At 37.9% G+C, this 24,587-nt stretch overlaps 2 protein-coding genes across 2 annotated transcripts in view; one reads left to right on the forward strand and one right to left on the reverse strand.

Annotated features, from left to right (window-relative positions):
* The window catches only part of NECAP1 (NECAP endocytosis associated 1), a 38,200-nt gene extending 23,179 nt beyond the window's left edge, over positions 1–15,021 (forward strand). Inside the window, exon 10 of the mRNA XM_004318833.4 lies at positions 12,484–15,021. The gene's annotated coding sequence lies outside the window, so the exon portion shown is untranslated. The remainder of the gene's footprint in view (positions 1–12,483) is intronic.
* Positions 616–7,451, reverse strand: LOC101335392 (C-type lectin domain family 4 member E). Its single transcript, XM_004318834.4, has 6 exons — positions 7,256–7,451; positions 6,349–6,441; positions 5,663–5,752; positions 3,690–3,841; positions 2,940–3,055; positions 616–2,141 (listed from the first exon to the last, which is right to left on the reverse strand). The coding sequence occupies exons 1-6, from the start codon at positions 7,290–7,292 to the stop codon at positions 1,991–1,993; spliced, it is 639 nt and encodes a 212-aa protein (XP_004318882.1). The 5' UTR covers positions 7,293–7,451; the 3' UTR covers positions 616–1,990.
* Positions 15,022–24,587: the final 9,566 nt, after the last annotated feature.

Raw genomic sequence — 24,587 nt, forward strand, 5'->3', positions numbered from 1 at the left:
AATTAATGTTTTAAAAGACTCATCTGTTGTATGATTTCTAACTATATCAACTTGGGATTTGAATTTTTTTCACTTTCATCTTTATACAATTGTGCTCTGTAGGAATTTTTAATAATAAATATGTATCATTTTAATAAGATGTAGTACAGTGATTTTTCTTTTTTAAAAAATTGGGGACCCCAATGGTAATAGTATTTAAGTCATAACAGTGGTTTATTTGGGGAATATGGTCTTGGGAATATGAATGATTAATTACTCTTTATTTTTTGCAACTTTTTGGGTTTTCCGGTGCCTAAGTATTTATGTAGTCCTATAAAATACGATATTTAAAAACAGTCTCAATTGGATGATTTCCTTCTCAAAGAAGAATTTTCCTGATAAATAATTTAGGTTCTAATGATCTTTACTTTGGCAAATAAACCCTTAACAATTGTTTCTTTTCTTGCCAAACTTTGAAGGCAGAGTTAGTTGTATAACTTAAATTATAAATGGTGAAATAATATACATTAATATTTTTATATCTTTCAATATTGATGTAAAATGTAAGATAATTATAGCCACCTGAAATACAACAACAATGAACAAAAAAATGTCCACATGTTTTTCAGTGTTTCCTCATTGATGTTTATGAGATGAAAAAAAGAAATTAGAAAGTTGAAGATATTTTTATTGGATTACTTTCAGGTTGAATGACTTTTGTTTTAAAGGCATATTGATTTCAAAACCACAGATTGTCACTTATGCCTAAGAGAAATAAATGTTTGTAAAGAAAGCTAATATATAGGGCTTTCCTGGTGGCGCAGTGGTTGAGAGTCCGCCTGCCGATGCAGGGGACACGGGTTCGTGCCCCGGTCCGCGAAGGTCCCACATGCTGCGGAGCGGCTGGACCCGTGAGCCATGGCCGCTGAGCCTGCGCGTCCGGAGCCTGTGCTCCGCAACGGGAGAGGCCACAACAGTGAGAGGCCCGCGTACCGCAAAAAAAAAAAAAAAAAAAAAAAAAAAAGCTAATATATTATTTTCACTTGTTCAGTTGAATTTTCCCATTCAATGATTACGCGTTAATTCCAATGACTTCAAGGGTCTCTTTATGGTGCTGTGTGCAAGAAACATGGTGATAAAAGCTTCCGTGTTATTTATATATTCTTGAATAATCTTGTCAGTATTGATAGAATATTATGCAATAAATGGATAGGCTTGAGACAGGAAGGTGTCAAGTTGACTGTTGTCTTAGAATAATTTGACTATTGGACTCTGGTTCTGGCTGAGCAATAGATACATTTGGGTGCGATCCAGTTAGTCAATGGAAGAGAATAGAGAGGAAATGGAGTTTCTGAGATGAGTAGACTGGATGACAGTCTCTTTGGAGCTGAAGGTTAGCATGATCTTTCTAAGAAGGTGCAGTGAATGCCTTTGGCCGGAAAGTCCACACCAGTCTTTTAAGCAGGAATACGTTTCATGACTTGAAGAAGTTTCCTACTTATTATATAGGAGAACATAGGAGATATGCTTAGGTAGGGAGTGAAAAACAGGATGAAATTGAGAAGAGAAGACAGACTTTTCAGGAACTAAAAAGAAGACATGACACAGAGCCTGATTTCGAATTGTTCAAGGCACTTTCCAAAATCCTCTTCTTTGCTGGATTTGGTGCTTGTTCTGTGTCCCTGTATTTTCCTACAAATACTCATAACTGAAGCAAATGTACCAAAAGGAGAAATACTCCTTTCCCCCCCGCCCACAACATTGCTAGAGAAGCTTGGTAAATTCTGAGAAATCCCGAGACTGATGTAGAGAAAAATGCACTTCTGTCAATATCATGAATTATAACATTCAAAACGATGTATTTTTATTTACATCAAAGCGGCAAACACTTATGAAGTCCTTATAAAGTGCAATGCACACTTATGTTAGAGTTGTGCGGCTGTGATTATCGCTTGTTCCTTCTCATTTATACGTTTACATTGTGCCTTCTGTCTTGGTGATTTTTCTCTGTTCAACTATTTCTTTCTGGCATTTCACAAATCCGAAACATATTGAAGAAACAGGGCATATCATTCCAGTTTTGCCTTGGATTTGAAGAGTCTCTTATGGTGGCGCAGTCCTCCACTGTAACTATGTTGTTGGGCTCTCCTATATCCCAGAAGCTGAAAGAGAGAGACATGGGAGATTTACAAGAGGTAAAGTGACCTGTAAACTAGGCAAATTACATTTGTGTTGTTTAACTTCACAACAATTTTGTGAGGCAGGGATTATAATCTCTTATTGATAAAGAAAAGGAATCTCAGAAAAGCTAAACCATTTCTCTAAGTCACAGAGTTTGTGAACAGTGAAGTTAAACTGGACCTTTCTGACTTGCTGTTCTGCGATGATGTCTCATGGCTTTAGATCCAGAATGAGATGTTATGGGAAGGATTGATACCCTGATGGATTTGTTTCCTTCATACTCATATATCATGTTTGCTCCCTTTATTCTACAGTTTGTATTAACTGAGGCACATACTTCAGTCATGTTACAGTGCTATAGTGAGACAATGTGCTAAAGGATCAAAGCATCCTACTTTTACTCCATAAGAATCTGTTATCTTTCTCAAATCCCTGTTTTTGTCTCATTGATTGCAGTTTGTGGGCATAAGACTATGAATTCCACTCTTTGTCTTGCATGCATTTCCAATGAATTAGTGCACAATTCTAAGCCTCTTCTCATTTCATCTGTTATTTCCCCTCTATTCTTGATCTAGTTCCAGGAGATGGGAGCAGTAGATCCTTGTACTTCTCTTTTCTGTCTTCTACATCAGCTCTTTCCCTTCTTGCATCTAATATCACCAAGAATGGACTTGAATATACCTCCTGGACCAGAAGGAAGTTCTGAGGACTCTCCTCAACGGTGGTCTAACTTTACAATTTGGGCTAGTGTTATAATTCTACTACAAGAAGGAAGTTACCTCAGAGACTTTGTGAAAGGTGTACCATCTACCCATTGCCACTGACCCTCAGTCACCTGGTCCGTCAGTCCAATATAAAACTCTTTCCTTTTAGGTTTCCTACTGTAAAGGAATTCCTATGGAAGATACACACAAAATATGAGGAGATCAATTATCCCAATTCTGAACAAATGTTGAACGTAATTGTTATTAAAAGAAATAAAGCAGGATCTAGACTAGAGATGACAGAAAAATGGGCCTGAAATGGTAAGATCATAGAGGATTACCTCCTGATTTGTTTACTGTGGTAAAACGTACATAACATAAAATTAAACCAATGAAAAAGAACCTTCAACAGAGAAGGAGGTTCTCAGTAACACAGTCAAAATTTGTCTACTGTTATTGGTAGCCCAAAACATTACAAATCATAGCTTAAAGATAATGGACATTTTGCTTGCCCTCTTTCACATGTTTATAAACATACTGGTCATTCTAAAATGAAGTCCCAACCCTCTTTTTTCCTGCCTTACTAATTAAGGAACTGAACATGGAAGTTCCTTTTTTTCTAGTTTCTAATGAAACTAGAAATGAAACTAGTAATGAAAATAAAGTTGGTATTGACTTACAGAAATGATAAGAACAGCATGTATTTCAGTAAATTCACTTAACAAATAGTAACTGTGGGCCAAATACAGTACACATGTATGGAAAAAGGGATGTGTCCTGTGAAGGGTGTTTCATTGGCACTGGAGGAAGCTGTACTCCAACTACCTGCTCCTCCTGTGTGTTGATAACCACCAGATGAGCTCCCATGCTCGAGCAGTTTTTTAAGCTTGCTGTCCAGGTCATGGTGTTAGTAGAAAAGAAATAGCAGCTGGATTGAAAAGGTACCCAGTTCAATGGACAGCAATTCTTGACTGAACCTAGAAGGAGAGAAGTTTCTGTGAGAGTCCTCACAGAACTGGGTAAGTTACAGAATTGGGTAAGATAACAGAAACCTTCCTCTGAGCCCATAAAGTTCCTCATTTATCGTCCGAAGCCTTGAAACCCCTGTTATGCTACTGACATGGAACCCTATTATCTGTTCATAGACTTCCAAGTTCAGAGGAAAATTATGCATTTTATCTGAGTGACCTCGAAGCAACCACCTCTCATGTTGCCCAAACAATGTACCCTCCACAGAATCTCCAAACTGGTTGTCCAGATGGGCTACAGTTCTTAGACTTACAGAATTTAAGTCTTTGAAGTTTATGGGAACCCTCCTGCACTGTTGTTGAGAATGTAACTTGATACAATCACTATGGAACACAGTATGGAGGCTCCTTAAAAAACTAAAAATAGAACTACCATATGACCCAGCAATCCCACTACTGGGCATATACCCTGAGAAAACCATAAATCAAAAAGAGACATACCACATTGTTCACTGCAGCTCTATTTACAGTAGCCAGGACATGGAAGCAACTTAAATGTCCATTGACAGATGAATGGATAAAGAAGATGTGGCACATATATACAATGGAATATTATGCAGCCATGAAAAGAAATGAAAGTGAGTTATTTGTAGTGAGGTGGATGGACCTAGAGTCTGTCATACAGAGTGAAGTAAGTCAGAGAAAAACAAATACTGTATTCTAATGCATATATATGGTATCTAAAAAAAAAAGAAAGAAAGGTACTGATGAACCTAGTTGCAGGGCAGGAATGAAGATGTAGACATGGAGAATGGCCTTGAGGACACGGGGTGGGAGGGGGCAGCTGGGCGAAGTGAGAGTAGCATCGACATATACACACTACTGAATGTAAACTAGTTAGCTGGGGGAAGCAGCAGCATAGCACAGGGAGATCAGCTCGGTGCTTTACAATGACCTATAGGGGTGGGATACGGGGGGTGGGAGGGATTCTCAAGAGGGAGGGGATATGGAGACATACGTATGCATTGGCTGATTCACTTTGGTGTACAGCAGAAACTAACACAGTATTGTGAAGTAATTATACTCCAATAAAGATCTATTAAGGGCTTCCCTGGTGGCGCAGTGGTTGAGAGTCCGCCTGCCGATGCAGGGGTCACGGGTTCGTGCCCCGGTCCGGGAAGATCCCACATGCCGCGGAGCGGCTGGGCCCGTGAGCCATGGCCGCTGAGCCTGCGCATCCGGAGCCTGTGCTCCGCAACGGGAGAGGCCCCAGAGGGAGAGGCCCGCGTACCGCAAAAAAAAAAAATCTATTAAAAAAATTAAAAATAAATAGTACAGTCTCTCTCAATTTAATGGTGAGGAAATTGTAGCCCAGAGAAGGAAGTCATTTTCTACTGTCATGTAGCATTTTGCTAAGACTTGGATCAGGAGTATATGCAAGAGTATAGGGAGCATACTTCTGAGGTATTTCCAAATTTCCTACTCCATGCATTTTTTTCTCCTTCACCTCATTTTGGAAGCAGGTGATGAATGAAAACAAAAAGTGCACTTCTGGGAATAACACCTTCCACTTCTAGATTGACTCTTCAGACATATACCTCAAATTTATTCTAAAAGTTGGCTATAATGTCTGCAAAGTGTCCTGCCCCAATGCTAATTGCACTTCCAAAGTTTTATTCCTGTCCTCTTACCAACTCCTCATTATTCTCTGACAGTACAGGCAAGATTTTGCATTTAAAAGGACCTAACTCGACTACTTTGTTTATCCCCAAATCAATCTAGAAGCCAGAAAATGTTGATGTGTAAATTTAGCTGTTCAAATTTGATTACCTAATCCATCATTATAGCAGGAGAACTCCGTGGAATTCTCGAGTGGCTGGAACTTTTTCTCATCACAGAGCTGAAAGGTGTGATATGACACTGTAAGGAAAGGGGCACAGTTAATGTTCATTACTCTTGATAAAAATACATTATATCATCTCTGTAGTTATAAAAGTACCAATAATTATGATATTTCCTTACTATCTACTTTTCCTTCAGCATGGAGAGGAACCGAGGTTTACTTACTCAAAGAAGAGAGAATTCACATTTCATGGTTTTCCTTATTTATGAAAATAAACGTACATTTTTTCAGGCCCAAAGACCCAAAGAAAACAAATGTGTTTGCGCTCTCTCTTATGCCAAGTCTAACCTCTCAAACCTTCCTTCCAAGAAGTGATTTGTTGTGCCTCTGGCTAGGATCTCAGGGCAGGGTTACACTAATGACAAGGGTACGGGGGTGTGGGTGGAGGACTCAGGGCCACTAAGGAGATAAAAGATGCGTACCGTGAAAAATGTGTCACAGGTCACTGAAATTTGGTAACAGTTTTATACTGGTTGGGGTTTCTGGCTTGAGATAAATCGGGGGAAAATTGGAATAGAAATACCCTTTGTGGGAGAAGAGAACTCACAGGCAACAAGGAAGAATTCACTCCTAATATTCACCACGGAGCTTGAATTTGACCTTCAGAACTCACCAACACATCTGGTGATAAAACAGGCACTCAGTAGCAGGATGCAGAGCCCAGCAACGGTCCATAAGAACACTTGGGAAGAGAAGCATCCTCTTTCTGGAGAAAGACATAGACATGGTCAATCTTCCCTTAAAATCTACAAAAGAGATATAAGAAATTCTTATTACCCTGCTTATCTCCTTCCACTTGCATTGTCTATATTGAGTAATTCTCAAACTTCAGCATGCATCAGAATCATTTGGAGGGCTTGTTAAAACACAGATTGTGGGGCCTCACCTCCAGAGTTAAAAATTCAGTAGAGCTGGTATGGAACCAACAAGTTCCCAGGAGCTGAGGGTGCTGCTGGCCTGGGGACCACACTTAAACAACCACTGGAGTAATTCATTACAAACTTTAAGACTCTGACTCATAGACTTGGATAGATGTGCAGTTTTTCCTTTCTAACTCTCCCAGATTTCTCCCCTTCTTTCCCTATCTTTCTCTCTCTTTCTCCCTCTCACTCTTCCCTGATTTTCCTGTCTCTCTCCCGCTCTCCTCTTTTCAGTGTCTCCTTTACCAAGTCCTTTGTAAGTGAGTCAGATAAAACATTGATGATCTAGGAGTTCCTCTCCTCCTCCCTCCCAACACACATTTTACCTACAAGGAGAGAGTGAGTTGCAGAGATGTGAAGTGACTTGCCCAATGGGACACAATGAACTATGGAAAGGGTAGCTCTCCCTAAACTCAATCTCCAGCAATCCAGTCTTCTAACATCTAGTCTTCTAACCATCCTCTTTTATTTTCCTCTCTTTCACTCTCTGTCTCTCCTCTTTTACTCTACTGGATATTTTCTATTGTCCTATCCCCAACGTATTTAACATCTCTTCCACAAAAAGATCTATGAAAGAAATGGGATAGTTGCAAATTTTACCTGTGCTTTGTGATGCAGATGATTTGGATGAATCCATTCTTTCCCTTTCTGTCTCTCCCTCCTCCTCTCTGTCTCTCTCCTCAGTTTCTAAGTATAAGAGTGTTTTGTTGATAAGATTCAAAGAAAAAAATCTTTAAGGATGAATACTTTAACTGTATTTTAGGAAGCTCAACCCTAAGACTTAAGAAAATAAACTTGCTCTGTGGCTGTGTGTTTAAGTCAGGATTTCCTTTATTGCATAAGGAGGACAAGGGAGTTTATTGGGCAGCAAATCAGTCTCCTCATTCCAGGAAACAACAAAATGGGGAAATGATAACATTTTAAGTACCAACAAAACAGACAGACCTTAGGGAGATATGAGGGGCTTAAAAAATATTGTTTTATTTTGGTCGATAAAATGTTTCTGCTTTCTTCCAGACTTAACTCATCCCTAAAATTTTCCTTGACACCCGTGGAGCTTACCTCTGCACTCCCAATTTCACTTTGATCTCTTTTTTAAAAAATTTTTATTGGCGTCTAGTTGATTTACAATGTTGTGTTAATTTCAGGTGTACAGCAAAGTGAATCAGTTATACATATACATATATCCACTCTTTTTTTTTTTATTTTTAAGATTCTTTTCCCACATAGGCCATTACGGAGTATTGAGTAGAGTTCCCTGCGCTATACAGCAGGTTCTTATTAGTTATCTATTTTAAATATAGCAATGTGTATATGTCAATCCCAATCTCCCAATTTATCTCTCTTCCTACTTATCCCCTGACAACCATAACTTTGTTTTCTACATTTGTGACTCTACTTCTGTTTTGTAAATAAGTTCATTTGTACCCTTTTTTTAGATTCCACATATAAGTGATATCATGTGATATTTGTCTTTCTGTGTCTGACTTACTTCACTCGGTATAACAATCTCTACATCTATCCGGGTTGCTGCAAATGGTATTATTTTGTTCTTTTTTATGGCTGAGTAATACTCCATCGTATATATGTACCACATCTTCTTTACTATTCCTCTGTTGATGGACATTTAGGTTGCTTCCATGTCCTGACTACTGTAATTAGTGCTGCAATGAACATTAGGGTGCATGTATCTTTTTGAATTATGGTTTTCTCAGAGTATATGCCCAGGAGTGGGATTGCTGGGTCATATCGTAGTTCTATTTTTAGTTTTTTATTCACTTTGATCTTTACTTTTACACATTCATTAACTGAAAAGGAGACACACCATTTGGCACAGAGCTGGGCACATAGTGTATGTATTTATACCTTAGTGATGTGAATTTCTTTGCATCTGTCATGTTTTTCCTTCCTCTTTCATTTGCAGGTCTTAAACAGTCTATTATTGTGGATTTATATGTCTTTTATCGAGTGGTGAGCAATAGGCTATTTTACAGGTCCATCCCCGTTGAACAGCCTCATGTAGCATGACTACGTACTTTGAAACTCAGCCCAATTTCTTACATCATAACACAGCTTCTGAGGCTTTGGAGGCTCAGTAGCAAGTTTAATTCTATTGTTCTGGATTATTTGGAGGTTTTTGTTTTATATTGTAGCCTATTTCTCCTAACGGGAAAAATGAATTTGAATGTTAGAAGAAGCAATTTCAATTAGACATTAGAATATAGTGCCTTTCTGGAAGATTAGCTGGATATAGTAATGTCCCATTACTATAAAATACTTAAGAATAAGATCAACTGGTCTCAGTTGATTTAAATTCATGTTAGTTTCATATATATATATTTATATAATATTTAAATTCACATTAGTTATATATATATATATAAATATATAAAACCTGGTAATCCCCACACCCGATGACTCACAGACTCGCTATGTGTTTGAAAATATCCCTGGTTTCAAAGGGACTTTTTATTATTTCAGTGTATTGGTCAATTCCCTCTGCATTCTCCATTTAACAGTTGCATAGATTAATTAGAGAATGTTTAAAAATTATACACGTTTATCTTGTAAACATATGCAATTTAATGTGTACTATCAGCAAATGGCTCTTGACTGGTAAAAAGAGAGAAATTATCTAGTGGGTGAGTTATATGAATTATTAAATGATAAATCACACTGACCACAGTCCATTATTTATTAATTATTATCAATCAGCAGGAACCAATATTAATAAACAATTATGCATTAATGATTTAATGAATATATAATTAACGAATTAATAATCATGTTTGAACCAGCCAAAATATGTATATGATTTTATCCTTTGTTTTATCACTTTTCCCCAAATTATAAAAATAATATTTTTATAGTTAATAATATGAGAAAAATATGACAGGTAAAAGACCTCCCATCTTATCCTTAGTACATGCTTGTAAAGTCAATCACAGTGAACAATTTCTTCTATCTACTTTGAGAGATTTTTTTAAGTTTATAGATAAGTGCAGTTTCTATATATTGTATATTCATTTTTATGCAGTATTCATTTATTCATGTATTCATTTTTATGCAGATAAGATCATACCATGCATGCTTTTAGGCTTTGAAAATTACTTTTATATTCATCAATGTATTTGGAGTTTATCTTCTTATTTCTAATGTTTAAATTTTTCCATAATTTATAGAACAGGAACTTTTGAAGGACATTTAAACCATGTCCAGCTTTTTGTCACTCTAACAAATGAGGCGACAGCAACTTTACACATATTTGCAGGTGCACAATTTTCTGCTCAATGATTCATGGCCAAGTGTTAAAATCAATACTTGGCTTGAGCTTTCACAGAATAACTTTCTGGGATATAAAAATAAATCTTATATTTTGTCTGAAGGCAATTCTTTTCATTATAATTTAATATTGAAACCTTATTATGTAAATATAACACAAGGATATTATAGTGTAGGAACATTAATTACTCAACAGGGCGGGTGGTGTATTACTCTTGTGACCATAATACCGCAAATTTTCCATACAAGACAAACACTTCCTCTTCCTTGTGGAAGAATAGAGAACAAGATACTTTTGGATACTTCACTTTTCTTTAATCCCTTCTTATTCATATCCTTTAACAACAGTGAAACATTCTTCCTTATCTTAAAAGACTTAAATGGAAATTAAGTGTTAAAAATCATTTATTTCATTTTTAAAGATTATTATGTCTAACAGAGGTATTCTGCAAAGATTAGAATTATGGTACAATTAATTTCTATTACATTTGTATTACTTTCTCAAATTTTATAAATGTGTGTTAAGTATATTATTTAAATTTTTATGAATGGTTTTATCAAAGATATTTCACTTTTTAAATAGTGTATCTACTATCAATGTCCTTATTAACTTTATAATTTTAAAATAAAGAACTTTTATAATAAAAGTTTCTATTTCATATTAGTGAATTATTAAATGAAGTTCTTGATATTTAACTTTGTATATAAATTTAGCAGGTTTTTCAAAACCATTACTGTAGCATTTTATTATTGATAATACATATAGATTTATATTTCATCACACCAAAAAGAGTTTCAACATATAAATCATGTAGAGAGTTTTTTGATTCAATTTACAGGTCAAATGCTTGATTATATTTAAACAAATGTACAAATATTAATAAATTCAAACAAATGCTAAGTTTATATTATTGACATTGATTAAATAAGATGATTACCTATGTGATTACGTGAACAATGATGACACACAAATCATGGGGCTCCAGAAATGACCTACAGGTAGACATTCAGCTGTTTGGCCTTCCAAAGATAGAGGGTAAGTCCTCCGTGAAAATGCAGATTCTGATGATAAGGTAGCCTAGAGGCAACGGCACATCTCCTACCTTTGTATACTTGTTTGATTATAGTTACAGGATAAATTGCTAATGGTAGAATTGTCTTATTAAAAAGTATACATGTTTAAAATTTATAATAGACAGCAATACATTGCCATCTAAGAATTCTGTACCAAATTACACGCTTACCTAGCAGTATAACTTACAAGTTTCTCTAAACCCTTACCAACATTGGACACTATCAAACCTTAAAATATCCCATCTGAGAGGCAGAAAATGTTATCTCAATCTTTTTTTGCATTTCATCAATTACAAATGAAGTTAATACTCTTCTAGTTCAATTTGTTTGTCTTTATTTTCTTAGAAACTCTTCATAACTATAGATAATTTTGGGGAGGGTATATTTCATCTGTTTCTTATTGATTTGTAAAAGTACTTTACATATTTAGGAATTATCCATATATTATTCACATGTGTGGCAAATAATTCCCCAGTTTATTGTCTTTGACTTTATTTATTTATTTATGTATTTATTTATTTAGTGGTGGTATAGAAACTTTTACATTTTCAAGTAGTAAAATTTATTAAGATCTCCTTTATGACTCCTTTATGCTGTGCTATGCTTAGAAAAGATTTCTGCACTTCAAGATGATAAATTATTCACCAGTATTATAAAATAATATTGAAATTTATTTTATGTAAGAATTAACATAGGAATCCAGCTTTAATATTTTATAAGTGGTTATTTATTTTTACACATATAACTGAAATACACATCTGTTTTGTACATCAAATTCCCTTTTTACATATTTACATTACTACTGGACTATTCCTTCACTACATTCAAAATTATGTTATTATTGTAGTGTGTTAATGTGTTTAACTATTTAGTAAGACATATACACCTTCATTGCTTTTAGTTTCCACACTTTTGTTCTGCATCACAGGTTTATGAGAAAAATTTAAAGTCATGTTTCAAAAAATAATATTTTAACATAGAAATACATTGAATTTGTAAACTAATTTAGGAATAAATGACACTTTCACAGTATTCAATTCTAATTGTGGTGAATATTGCCCATTTGTTTCCAGATCCAATCTCTACCCTCTGCACCTTGTTCTGAACCCTGAGAGGCTGACCGTTATGGAGGACATCAGTGGGTTCCCTTGTTCTCTGGCTTCCTGGTTAGGATTGACCATGGGAAGCACCTTCAGGGCATGGGAGGGGGGCTGTATTCTTCTGCTGAAGGATACAGAGCCTATCCAAGTCTCTTGCCTACAGTTCTGAATCCTCTCTCCAGATTTAGTAGTGACGGCAGCCCTTGCTCTTCAGGTCATAGGGTGTGTGGATAATCCCTCTCTAGCTGTTGCTAGCTCCCGGATGCTTCATCATCATTGCTGGCTTCCTTAACCCTGCCCACACCTTGTAAACAGTCCTCTCATTAAACTCTTGTCAATCACCCCCTTTGAATATGTCATCTCTTTCTGCAGGAACTCTGATGGACACAAGTACATTTGGGATTTCAGGAACTCTTCATACAGCTCATTCTGTAACAGAGACTGATTATGAAACCTAGATGAGAACTGAGTACAAGTCATTTTAAGATGATAGCCAGAATCCATGAGAAAACTTGTAAGCAGGCGTGAAGTGGAGTATCAGAGGTCACTACTGAACTATGACGAGATTGAATTTGAAACTAATATTAGAAAAGACTTTAAATTTGCTGGCAATTATAGACAGGATGAATGCAAGCTTGCTAGATTTTTGCCAGTGAGTTATATTTCCAAGTCCTATGAGAGCGCCTGTTGGCTTGTATTGTGGAAATGAGGCATATTGGATGCACATATATTTATAATTGTTTTATCCTCTTGATAAATTGACCATATTATCACTATATTATGACCTTCTTTGTCTCCTATTGAAGTTTTTGACTGAAAGTCTATTTTGTTTGATATAAGAATACACGTTTTTAGTTTCTATTTACATGGAATGTGTTTTTCTATTATTTCACTTTGAGCCTATGTGTGTCCTAAAAGCTAAAATGAGTTTTTTTAGATAGCATGTAGTTGGGTCTTGTTGTTTTTTTTGTTTGTTTTTTTGCGGTACGCGGGCCTCTCACTGTTGTGGCCTCTCCCGTTGCAGAGCACAGGCTCCAGACGCGCAGGCTCAGCGGCCATGGCTCATGGGCCCAGCCGCTCCACGGCACGTGGGATCTTCCCGGACCGGGGCACGAACCCGCGTCCCCTGCATCGGCAGGCGGACTCTCAACCACTGTGCCACCAGGGAAGCCCCAGGTCTTGTTTTTTATTTTTTAACCCCATCAGCCACTCTGTGCCTTTTAATTGGATAATTTAATCCATTACATTTAAAGTAATTATCAATAGGTAAGGTCTTACTATTGCTAATTATCTTGTTAATTGTTTTCTGGCTGCTTTGTAGTTCCTTTGTTACTTCTTCTCTTGCTGTCTTCCTTTGTGAATTGAATGGTTTTAGATAGTAGTATAATTTGATTACCTTCTCTTTATTTTGTGTGTACTATTATAGGTTTTTGTTGTGTGTTACCTGAGATTTATTTGAAATATCTTACAGATATAACAGTATTTTACATTGATAACAACTTAATTTTTATTGCATACAAAAACTACCCTTTTACTCTCTCACCTACATTTTATTTTTTTGGTGTCACAATTTACATATTTCTATCCATTAAAAAGCTATTGTAGCTATAACTATTTTCAATACACTTGTCCCTTAACCTTTATAGTAGAGTTAAGTAGTTAACACACTACCATATTACAATTAGAGCATTCTGAATGAAACTCTAAACTTACCTTTATTGGTGTGTTTGTATATTTTCATGTGCTCATTTCAGCTTGAAAAACATCTGTCAGTGTTTCTTTTTCTTTTTCTTTTTTTTGCGGTACGCCGGCCTCTCACTGCTGTGGCCTCTCCCGTTGCGGAGCACAGGCTCCGGACGCGCAGGCTCAGCGGCCATGGCTCACGGGCTCAGCCGCTCCGCGGCATGCGGGATCCTCCCAGAACAGGGCACGAACCCGTGTCCCCTGCATCAGCAGGCGGACTCTCAACCACTGCGCCACCAGGGAAGCCCTGTCAGTGTTTCTTTTAAGGCATGTCTAGTGGCTCTTGTTTCTTATGCAAAGTCTACCTCCCTTGTTTTCCTAAGGACTTACCTTATTGGGTAAAGTATACTTGGTTGGCAGTTTTTTCCCAACACTTTGAATAGATCATTCCATTCTCTCCTGGCCTGCAAAGTTTCTTCTGAAATATCATGATAGCCTTATCAAGGTTCCTTTGTATGAGAGAATTCTTTTCCTAAATTTTCCAATTTTTTTCTCTTGCTGTTTTTAAAATTCTCTCTTTGTCTTTGGTTTTAGACAATTTTATTACAATGTGTTTTGGAGAAGAACATTTCAGATTGAAATTTTGGGGTGACCTATTAATCTCATGAACTTACATGTCCAAATCTCTCCCCAGGTTTGGCAAGTTCTTCTTTACATAGCCATGACCTCTTTACGTAGCTTTTTACCCTTTCTTCTCTTCTCTTTCTGGGACTCCAATTTTGCACATATTGTTTCCCTTATTGTTGTCCTATCAGTCCCGTAGGCTTTATTTATTCCATTTCATCTTTTTTGTTTTTGAAACTCTGACTGGATAATTTGAAATGATCCGTCTTCACTTATTCTTTCTTCTGCTTGGTCCAGTCTGCTGTTGAAACTCTCTATTGAGTTTTCAGTTCAGTGATTGTATTCTTCAGCTCCAAAATTTCTGTTTCATTCCTTTTTATGTCTTCTATCTCTTTGTCAAGCTTCTTATTTTGTTCTTGTTGTTTTCCTGAGTTCATAAACTGGTTTTCTGTGCTCTCTTGTAGCTTTCAGAGCTTCTTTGGAAGGATTATCTTGAATTCTTTGTTGAGCTATTTCTGTATCTTCATTTTTGGGGGTCAGTTACTGGAAGTTTATTGTGTTTCTTTTTATTTAATAAATTTTATTTATTTATTTATTTATTTATGGCTGTGTTGGGTCTCCTTTGCTGCATGTGGGCTTTCCCTAGTTGCGGCAAGAGGGGTCTATTCTTCGTGGCGGTGTGCGGGCTTCTCACGCAGTGGCTTCTCTTATTGCGGAGCATGGGCTCTAGGCATGTGGGCTTCAGTAGTTGTGGCACGCGGGCTCGGTAGTTGTGGCTCATGGGCTTAGTTGCTCCGCGGCAGGTGGGAGCTTCCCAGACCAGTGGTTTGAACCCATGTCCCCTGCATTGGCAGGTGGATTCTCAACTATAGTGCCACCAGGGAAGCCCCTGTTGTGTTTCTTTAGTAGTGTCATGTTTTTCTGATTCTTTGTGATCCTTGTAGCTTTGCATATGTATCTGCACATTTCAAGAAGTAGTCACCTCTTCCAGATTTTATGGTATGATTGGTAAGGAAAGACCTTCACCTGTAGGTGGCGGCATGCCGGAGTGTGCTCTGACCGTGGGTCTAGAGGTGAAGATCATCACATGTGAGGGCTTACGCATAGCACAGGGAGATCAGCCCGGTGCTTTGTGACCGCCTGGAGGGGTGGGATAGGGAGGGGGGGAGGGAGGGAGACGCAAGAGGGAAGAGATATGGGAACATATGTATATGTATAACGGATTCACTTTGTTATAAAGCAGAAACTAACACACCATTGTAAAGCAATTATATTCCAATAAAGATGTAAAAAAAAAAGTGGGGGCTTCTGTTGGTTTTATTTTGGGGAAGGGGTCGTGGTGACTCACCAGCTCAGATCTCTGAGGTCTACATCAACAAGTGTGTGGTCCTTGGTGAACACGGAGAGGGTGGGGTCCTGCAGAGACTTTATAGGCTCTTGGGATCCTCAGTAGCACCTCCACGTCCAACAGTATGGAGCAGGATGGTGTGCGCACACTCAGCTGAAGGGGCCGCCTGTAGGCGACTGTGTAGTAGTGGCAGGGGCCAGTTTTAAACACACATGTAGTGCTGGGGCCACTGTACTGGCGACTGCAGGGGCACAGCTGCAGGGGCCCTGGCTGTGGGTGTGTATTCCTGTGGCTGCAGATTCTCACCATGGGCTCATGGCAGTGGTTTCTGGTGATGGGGATTGGCTGGGGGAATGCAGCTATACAGCTAGAGGGCCTACCTGCAGGTGAGCCCAGTGCTACACCCAGTGACAAGAGGCAGCGTCGGATTTGGGCCCACAAGCAACCATAGAGGCCATGGCTGTCAATGTGCCCTCCTGTGGCTGTACAGTCTCGCCATGGGTATGTGTTTGGCAGTGGTGGTCAGTGATGGGAGTAAGCCCAGGGGCACATAGGTATGTAGGTGCAGGGGCCAACTGTAGTAGTATAGGCCAGTGAAAGGAGAGAGGGTGAGATCTGGGCTTACAAGCAGTTGCAGGGGTCCTGGTTGACTTTTACTATTGTTTTGATTGTTTGATTTTTGCATCTTGGATTGTTTGTTTTTCTTTGTTTTAAATTACCAAATTGCTCATTGTTAGAATTCTGGGAGAAGGAAGTTTTGAAATTTTTCTTTATTCTAGCATTTAATCATATAAATTTCTTAAATAGCTGTCCCTGCTTAGGTTAATTTTGGGGCATGGGATATTTTCCAATAGAGCATTCTGGTCAAGATTAACAGAGAGCTGCAATGAAAGATATTTTACACACAGATTTAATAATTTACATCTTTATGTGTAACTGTTTTAAAACTCAGGAACATGTTTCTAAGGAGTGAAACAGGCTGTTGTAATAATATTTAAGCAATGCCTGTGAATAATCTGATTCAGTTCTAAGTTTTAAGAGGCTTCTGAAATCCTTTGCTTTCACTTTAGTTATATTATCCCAAGACAATAAAATTTGTTGGGAATTTCATGTTGTAGCGGGACTGTTGATGTGTAAGTTAAAGGAGAGTGTTTCATAGAAATTCTGAGGAATTTTAGTTTCCCCAGGTCTGTTCAACTGTCAATGAACAGATGAAATATTTGGAAATTTCTAAGGCTAACTGTGAAGATTTAGAAGGTCTCAAAGAGAACAGAAGAGTACAGAATTTTTAAGGAGAGTGGAAATCGCCATCATTTTCTAAAATTAATTTTTATTGGAGTATAATATCTTTACAATGTTGTGTTAGTTTCTACTGTACAGCAAGATGAATCAGCTATACATATACATACACTCCCTCTTTTTTGGATCTCCTTCCCATTTAGGTCACCACAGAGCATTGACTAGAGTTCCCTGTGCTATACAGTAGGTTCTCATTAGTTGTATATTTTATACATAGTATCAATAGTGTATATATGTCAATCCCAGCCTCCCAATTCCTCCCACCGCTCCCCCTTCGTGTCTGTACATCTGTTCTCTATGTCTGTGTCTTTATTTCTGCTGTGCCAATAAGATCATCTATACCATTTTTTCTAGATTCCATATGTATATGTTAATATACGACATTTGTTTTTCTCTTTCTGACTTCACTCTGTATGACACTCTCTAGGTCCATCCATGTCTCTACAAATGACCCAATTTCGTTCCTTTTTATGGTCAAGTAATATTCCATTGTATATATTTACCACGTCTTCTTTATCCATTCCTCTTTGATGGACATTTAGGTTGCTTCCATGTGGAAATGGCCATCTTTAGTTAAGTTAGGATAGATATATGGAATTGTTAATTTACAACTGTGTGTGCTTCCAAAGTATTAGTTTTAATAAGTACTAAATAATCTTTAAATTATTTAGAATATGTAAAATATCTCCCCATAGAAATAAATAGGCCCTCAAATTAACACAAAAATTTGTTCAACCCATCAGAATTGTGAGGTGTTTGCTAATAGCTTATTCAGGCTATCTTTTTGTAAGTGGAGAGAGATATTGTGTAGAGAGACTTGGGTAACATAGAGAGACTTGGGTAACATAGAGAGACTTGGGTAACCGTCAGTTGGTCAATCAGGTGACTGAGCAGTCACAACTCAGAGGGGGTGTGTACATGATACGATGTTATTATTTCCCAACAACGTCCTCTACTGTGCTGTGTCAAACTTCTCTTCCCTGCTGAGTACCAGATATTTTAATAATAATTTGGCAGATCCCTTGGTTTTCAGGTCACTTTCACTTGTTAAATTTCCACTCTAGGACTTCCCTGGCAGTCCAGTGGTTAAGACTCCGTGCTTCCACTGCAGGGGCATGGGTTCAATCCCTGGTTCGGGAAGTTTGTGTGGTATGACCAACAACAAAAAATTTTCCACTCTAGTCTTATCTATCTTAAAGCCGATTTCACATATCTTATTTATTTCCCCCTTCTCCAATGGATCTCCTAACCCACTGCACCACAGGCATAGGCCATGGCCTGAGGAATCTGCAGCAAAGGAAGGAGGATGTGTTCTGCTCTTTGAATACATTTCCTCTTTGAAATAGCTCCTTCCTTCCGGCTTCTGCATTTGGCCTCTGTTTTAGGGCACACGGAGGAGAAACAGAGAGGAGAGCGGTCATTCTATGGTTTTGGCCAATGATTCCTGGTGAAGAAGCATTTGCTTAGGCTGATTTTGGTTCTGCTGCACCCTAGTGGTATAACGTGTAGTTTGGGCACCTAATTTTCTTGGAGGCATGTTTCAGTTTTTGTTTCTGTCACCTAATACTGCCTCAAAGAAATGAATTTTACACCCATAGCTCAAGGTGAGAAATCTCCTCACTTGGAAGCTGTCTGAGCAGCCATGTGGCTCCTTTCTTCTTGTTTACACTCTGGAGGGCCTTCATATGGAGTCAAGGAAACCAGGGGTCTTCTTCTTCCTCTTCTTTTCAGGCATGCTACATCATGAAACACTTTCCCTTGCTGGTATAGACAGCTCCAGCAGCTTCCTGCCTTCAAAAGGTACAAGCTCTCTTTATAAGTTATCACCAAATTGTAGAGAATGTGTCAAGCTTTCCCAAGAACAACTTCACCACCCTCCATTAGAATATAAGCTCCACATGACATAGAATTAGTTGGTTGTTCATCACTGTATTCCTAGAGCATAGAACAGTTCAGACCTCATAGGTGTTCAATATTTTTTATTGAAAGAATAAATAAATACAATTGTATCAAGATTTTGTTTTTAAAATCTTTAATACAGGTTGGATGACATCAGGTTTCAATTAACCAAATAACCTATAGTCTTGTGGCTCTAAACTGGTGGTCATTTGGCTCCCTTCCCACTTAGGATATTTGGTAATGTCTGGAGACAGTTTTGGTTATTACAACTCAGAGAGGGGTGCTACTGGCATCCAATGGGTAGAGACCAGGGATGAGGCTAAACATTCTATGATGCAAAGGAGCAAATCAAAGAATTATCCAATTCAAAATGCCAATAGTGTCGAAGTTGAGAAACCTTGTATTAATACATTAATTATTTAACTATAATAAACAAATTATTCAACTAACAAAACTGAATTATTTTTAAAAGATGCATTGTCATTTTCAGTTATCTAGACAAATTCCTGTTTTTAAAGACGTCTCTCAATTTTTGAATCACCTCAGTTTTTTCAGGACATTTTTTACAGACAATATGGATGTTTGATTGTTAAACGAAACGTTTAAAATAGGCATTTTAAACTTTTTCCCAGAGGACTTTTCAATGTGAATAAAACGACACTATGGCAAGTCAGTCCTTAGATTGTTGGGATAAGTTTTTATGCAGAAGACTTATCTATGACTCTGATGTTAACTATACTCTTGTTCGTAAACCTCATAAATAATCTTTCATTATAAACTGAGCAAACGAAATATGGACATGCAATAAGTCTGAAGCCTCACCAATAGGATGCAGAGACTCATTTCATTTTCTTAGAGCAGATTCACTCTAAAGCATCTTAGTTGAAATTTCTAATCCTTTCCTCCAACAATAAATAACCCCTTTTGTATTTCAGATTGATTATTGCAGAAACATATGGCTTAGAGAACTTTCCCATTATATGGTATTCTTAAATCTTTTCCTGGGGGTAGGATTCTTCTTTAATATTCTTCTTTAATATTGATTCTTTAATGCTTACAGAAAGCTATTTATTTAAAATTTAGATCACAGCTTTATTGAGATATAATTACATATCGACAAGTTCACTCTTACAAAAGTCATATATGGAAAGCCTATAGCTAACATCATACTCAATGATTAAAAACGGAAAGCTTTCCCTCTAAGATCACATTAAAGGAATCATGCACTATGATCAAGTAGAATTTATGCCTGGAATGCAAGGATGGTTCAACAAATGCAAATCAATAAATGTGATACACCACATTAACAGAATGAAGGAGAGAAAACACCGGATCATTTCAATAGATGTAGAAAAAGCATTTGACACAATTCAACGTTGTTTCATGATAAAAGCTGTCAGCCAATTATGTGTAGAAGGAACTTACCACAACACTATAAAGGCCATATATGAAAAGTGAACATTGTGAAAAACTGAAAGATTTCCCTCTGAGATCCAGAACAAGGCAAGGTTGCCCCCTATCACTTCTATTTAACATAGTACTGCAAGCAGGTGGGGTCAGCATGATGGCAGAACAGGAGGTCTTCTTCTTGAACCCCTTCCCCCCTCAGCAGCAATAACTGGGCAGCCATCCACAGACAAAAGTGTCTTTGTGGAAGTTTTGGGATCCAGGTAGGAGATTGTGATGCCCCAGTTTTCTTGGTCAAGATTGATGAGGGCCATTTTGAGTATGCAGGCCCATGCCCAGGTGGGCTGACCCAGAAAGGCTCTGTATCCCTGTGGACTTGGCTATAGCATCACTTGGCGTTGGTCCTTCCCCCGGCACCATACACTAAAGGGCTTGGGATGAGTCACACCTATCTGTGCCCACAGACGACGGTAATGGCTATGGGCCCTGAAGTGGCCCATGACCTGGCTCCAGCCCCTCTCAGCCATGGTCTGGGAGCCCCTGGACAAGTCTGCCAAACTTAGTCCAACTGTAGATTCTGAAATGGCCCTGTAACTGGGCCATAGACCCTGCTAGCCATAGTCCCCAAGCAGTCCTGTGGGCCCAGTGATCTGGAGGCAGACATGCCCATCTGTGCCTCCAGAGATCCTGAAATAGACTTATACTTGGTTCCAGCCTGTCCTAGCCACAGTCCACTAGCAATCCTGCCAGTCCAGGGACCCAGTGGATACTGAATCCATAACATATGCCTAGTTATTTATTTACAAATATTTGTTATGCCTTTCCTAGTTGTAGTAACTCTACTAAGTGCTGGGGACACAGTAGTTGTCAGAAGGCATGCCTCTGCTTTCATGTAGGTTATGGCCTATTGAAGGGAGTACGTATTTAACACATGAACAAAAAAGGAAACATGTTATTGTAAATTGTGTTATGTGGTATAAAAGAAAAAATGGAGTCTTATGATAGAGAATTAGCATGGGATAGCTGAGGTAGACAGAGTAGTCAGGGAAGGTGTTTCTATGTGGTTGCAACAATCTCAGTGATGAAATGGAACCAGCTTTTAAAGAGCAAAGTGAAAATAGTTCCAGGCACAATACAGGCATATGTAAAAAAGTCTTTTAAGATAAATTTCAATCTTGTTATTATGGCCCATTGTCTTTTCATTAGCTGCTTACCATCCTCAATATACTTATTAAAATATTTCCACATACTATTGTAGTAGTCTGTTTAATGATACTTCTTCTCTATCCCCCTATCCTGAAGTTAGGTTTCCTGTGTTCTTCTTCCTGGACTCTCCAGTCCCTAGAGGTTCATGTTAAAGGAAAGCATAAGAAAGCAAGAGGGAGAATGAGTGGAAGTGACACCAAACCTAGTAAGTTTTGATAATGATTATGAAGAAGTCATTGTTCCTAAAAGAAACTGATTTATATCCCTCTTTTGGAAGGGAGATTAACAGCGTAGAAGTGATCAATATTTTTGGTAAAATTTTTGTAGAATGTAAACCTACATTTGTATATGTAATTGTCTTTCTAATTTAAAATGTACCATTTGTAATTGTCCTTCAGATTGAATGAGGTCAGATCTTAATGCATAAAACTTAACACTTCACTGTTTGTTTTGAAATTTCTTCAAAATATTTACCTCTAAAATGTCTTCCTTCCATTGTTATTCTTTAAACACTAAATAATGGAAAATTCCTTGTAAAACTGCTATCAAAATCAAGATATAACCTTAAAGAAAGCACTTACTATAACATAGATACTCAATAAACATTAGGACTATCTATTTTCTAGGTTAATTAAATTAAAGTCCAGAAGCCTCAGAAGGTCTTCTCTCTTCCTTTCATACATTATCAAATATGATGTTATATAGTCTGTGGTTTTCCTTCATTGTTACTTTCTAAATTTTTGGCTCTCTTATTGTTCAATTCAACTCACTGTTTCTGTATATTTTTGGATTTAAATGTATAATAGGTGATATCTCTCCCATGAACGGAGGTGGTTACTTATTTTTCAATGTTACGATCTAATGAATGTTATTAGATACATTTACCTCAGAATTCAAATATGTTTCTGTCCAAGATACATTTGCTTTATACATATATTTGGGAAATGACTGATGGACTAGAATAAATCAAGCTGTATCCCTTTCAGATATGGATCAATGTATCAGTATCCTGAAGACCAATATGCAAATAAGCAAGCAGTGCCTCCTCCAGGTTAGAGCCTTTTTTGTCCCATGAATATCTTCTAGGAGCTGTTTTGGATTCTATGGCCATAGTTCCTCTGTCCTTACTGCTCTGACTTTAGGCCTATTTATCCGGTACTGAGACATACCCACTGTCAGAGCAAAAATCAAAATGTCGGTTATATCTTTCTCGTTTCCTTAATACTTTGCTTCCTCTGCTTTTTACTTGGCTGTCCTAGCCTCGTTACCTGCCTCCTAGGACAAACGCTCTTTGGAGTTATTTATATTTCCTGTGGTTATTTCTGCTATTTTAGCAAAGATCTTCATTGTGCTTGTAGGCTGCAAAGCGATGAAACCAGGGAACACCCTGCAAATATGGATGGTGACCCAATACTCAAATACTATCATCTACAGTGGTTCCCTCATTCAAGTATGTATCTGCACAATCTGGCTGGGAACTTCTCCCCCTTTTCCTGACATTGACACACAATCAGAGTTGGACCTAATCATCCTGCAGTGTAACAAGGGGTCCACTACTGCCTTCTACTGTGTTCTGGGTTACTTGGTCTTTCTAGCCCTTCTGAGCTTGACTATTGCTTTTCTGGCCAGACAGCTACCAGACAATTTCAATGAGGCAAAAGTAATCACATTCAGCATGCTGGTTTTCTGTAGTGTGTGGATTTCTTTCATACCCAGATATCTGAGCACCAAAGGAAAGGCCACTGTGCCTTTGGGAACATTTTCCATCTTGGCTTCCAGTGTTGGTTTATTGGGTTGTATATTTCTCCCCAAGTACTATGTGATCCGACTAAGATCAGATTGGAATTCAAGAGAAAAATTACCTGAACAAATTCCTCGCAAAAGGTAAAGGAATTAGTGTTAAAGTGGCATCATTGATATGAAATGAGCAATAATATGGAAATATTATTTGGAAATATTCCAAAGGGTGGTATGAAATAAATGCATTCCATTTAAACAATGACAGTTGCTCCTTAATCAAGTGGCCCTATCATTGTGGCAGCAAGTCACAGTGAAGAAAGCACTGGGGTCGGGTAGACCAATGTTCAAATTCAACCCCCCCTCCTTTAGGTAAATGTTTCTGTTTGCTTGACTTTTGGTTTGTTTTTTTTGACAGGAGTTATATGTCATTCAGCGTTCTGGATCTTGAGAGGAATTGTGTTTGCATATAATATCGAACACAGTGCAACTGCAAGACTAGGGAACAGTGAATCAAAGATATTCTTAGCCTATCTCAGTTCTCAGTGATCACCCATCTTTTTTCTTTTCCTAGCAAAATAGATTTCTAACTAAAAAATAAGATATAGTTCACCACTTTATGTTGGACTTAGTTGCTTCTATTTGGCCATAAAATTGGTAGAAAAAGGAGCAAATATTCCACTGGAATCTGCTCCGATGTAAATAAGCTAAATTATAGTCACAGTTTACGACCTGAAGATAATGGAAACGATTGTGTTGTAGAAGTTGTGTTGGAAAGTTTCTACAACTCTCGTGTTCACTTGTTCACGAGAACATACCACTTAAAAAGGGAGAGAAGCTTAGTTTTAAAAAACTGGGAGGAAGGGGCTTCCCTGGTGGCGCAGTGGTTGAGAGTCCGCCTGTCGATGCAGGGGACACGGGTTCGTGCCCCGGTCCGGGAAGAGCCCACATGCCGCGGAGCGGCTGGGCCCGTGAGCCATGGCCGCTGAGCCTGCGCGTCCGGAGCCTGTGCTCCGCAACGGGAGAGGCCACAACAGTGAGAGGCCCGCGTACCGCAAAAAAAAAAAAAAAAAAAAAAAAAAAAAAAAAAAAACGGGGAGGAAGATCAGCACTAGTATATGAATGTAAGGTCATGTTTTCTAGGACAAATCTTTCTGTGTTGGGGTTGTATATCAACATAGTAGTAATGCATGGAATCGACAGGAGGAATAGAATATTTTCAGAAATATTTCCAATAAATGACATGCATTTCACCTTCTTGCAGGAGCTCAAC

Source organism: Tursiops truncatus, chromosome 11 (genome assembly GCF_011762595.2).
Source record: "Tursiops truncatus isolate mTurTru1 chromosome 11, mTurTru1.mat.Y, whole genome shotgun sequence".
Lineage (NCBI taxonomy): Eukaryota > Metazoa > Chordata > Mammalia > Artiodactyla > Delphinidae > Tursiops > Tursiops truncatus.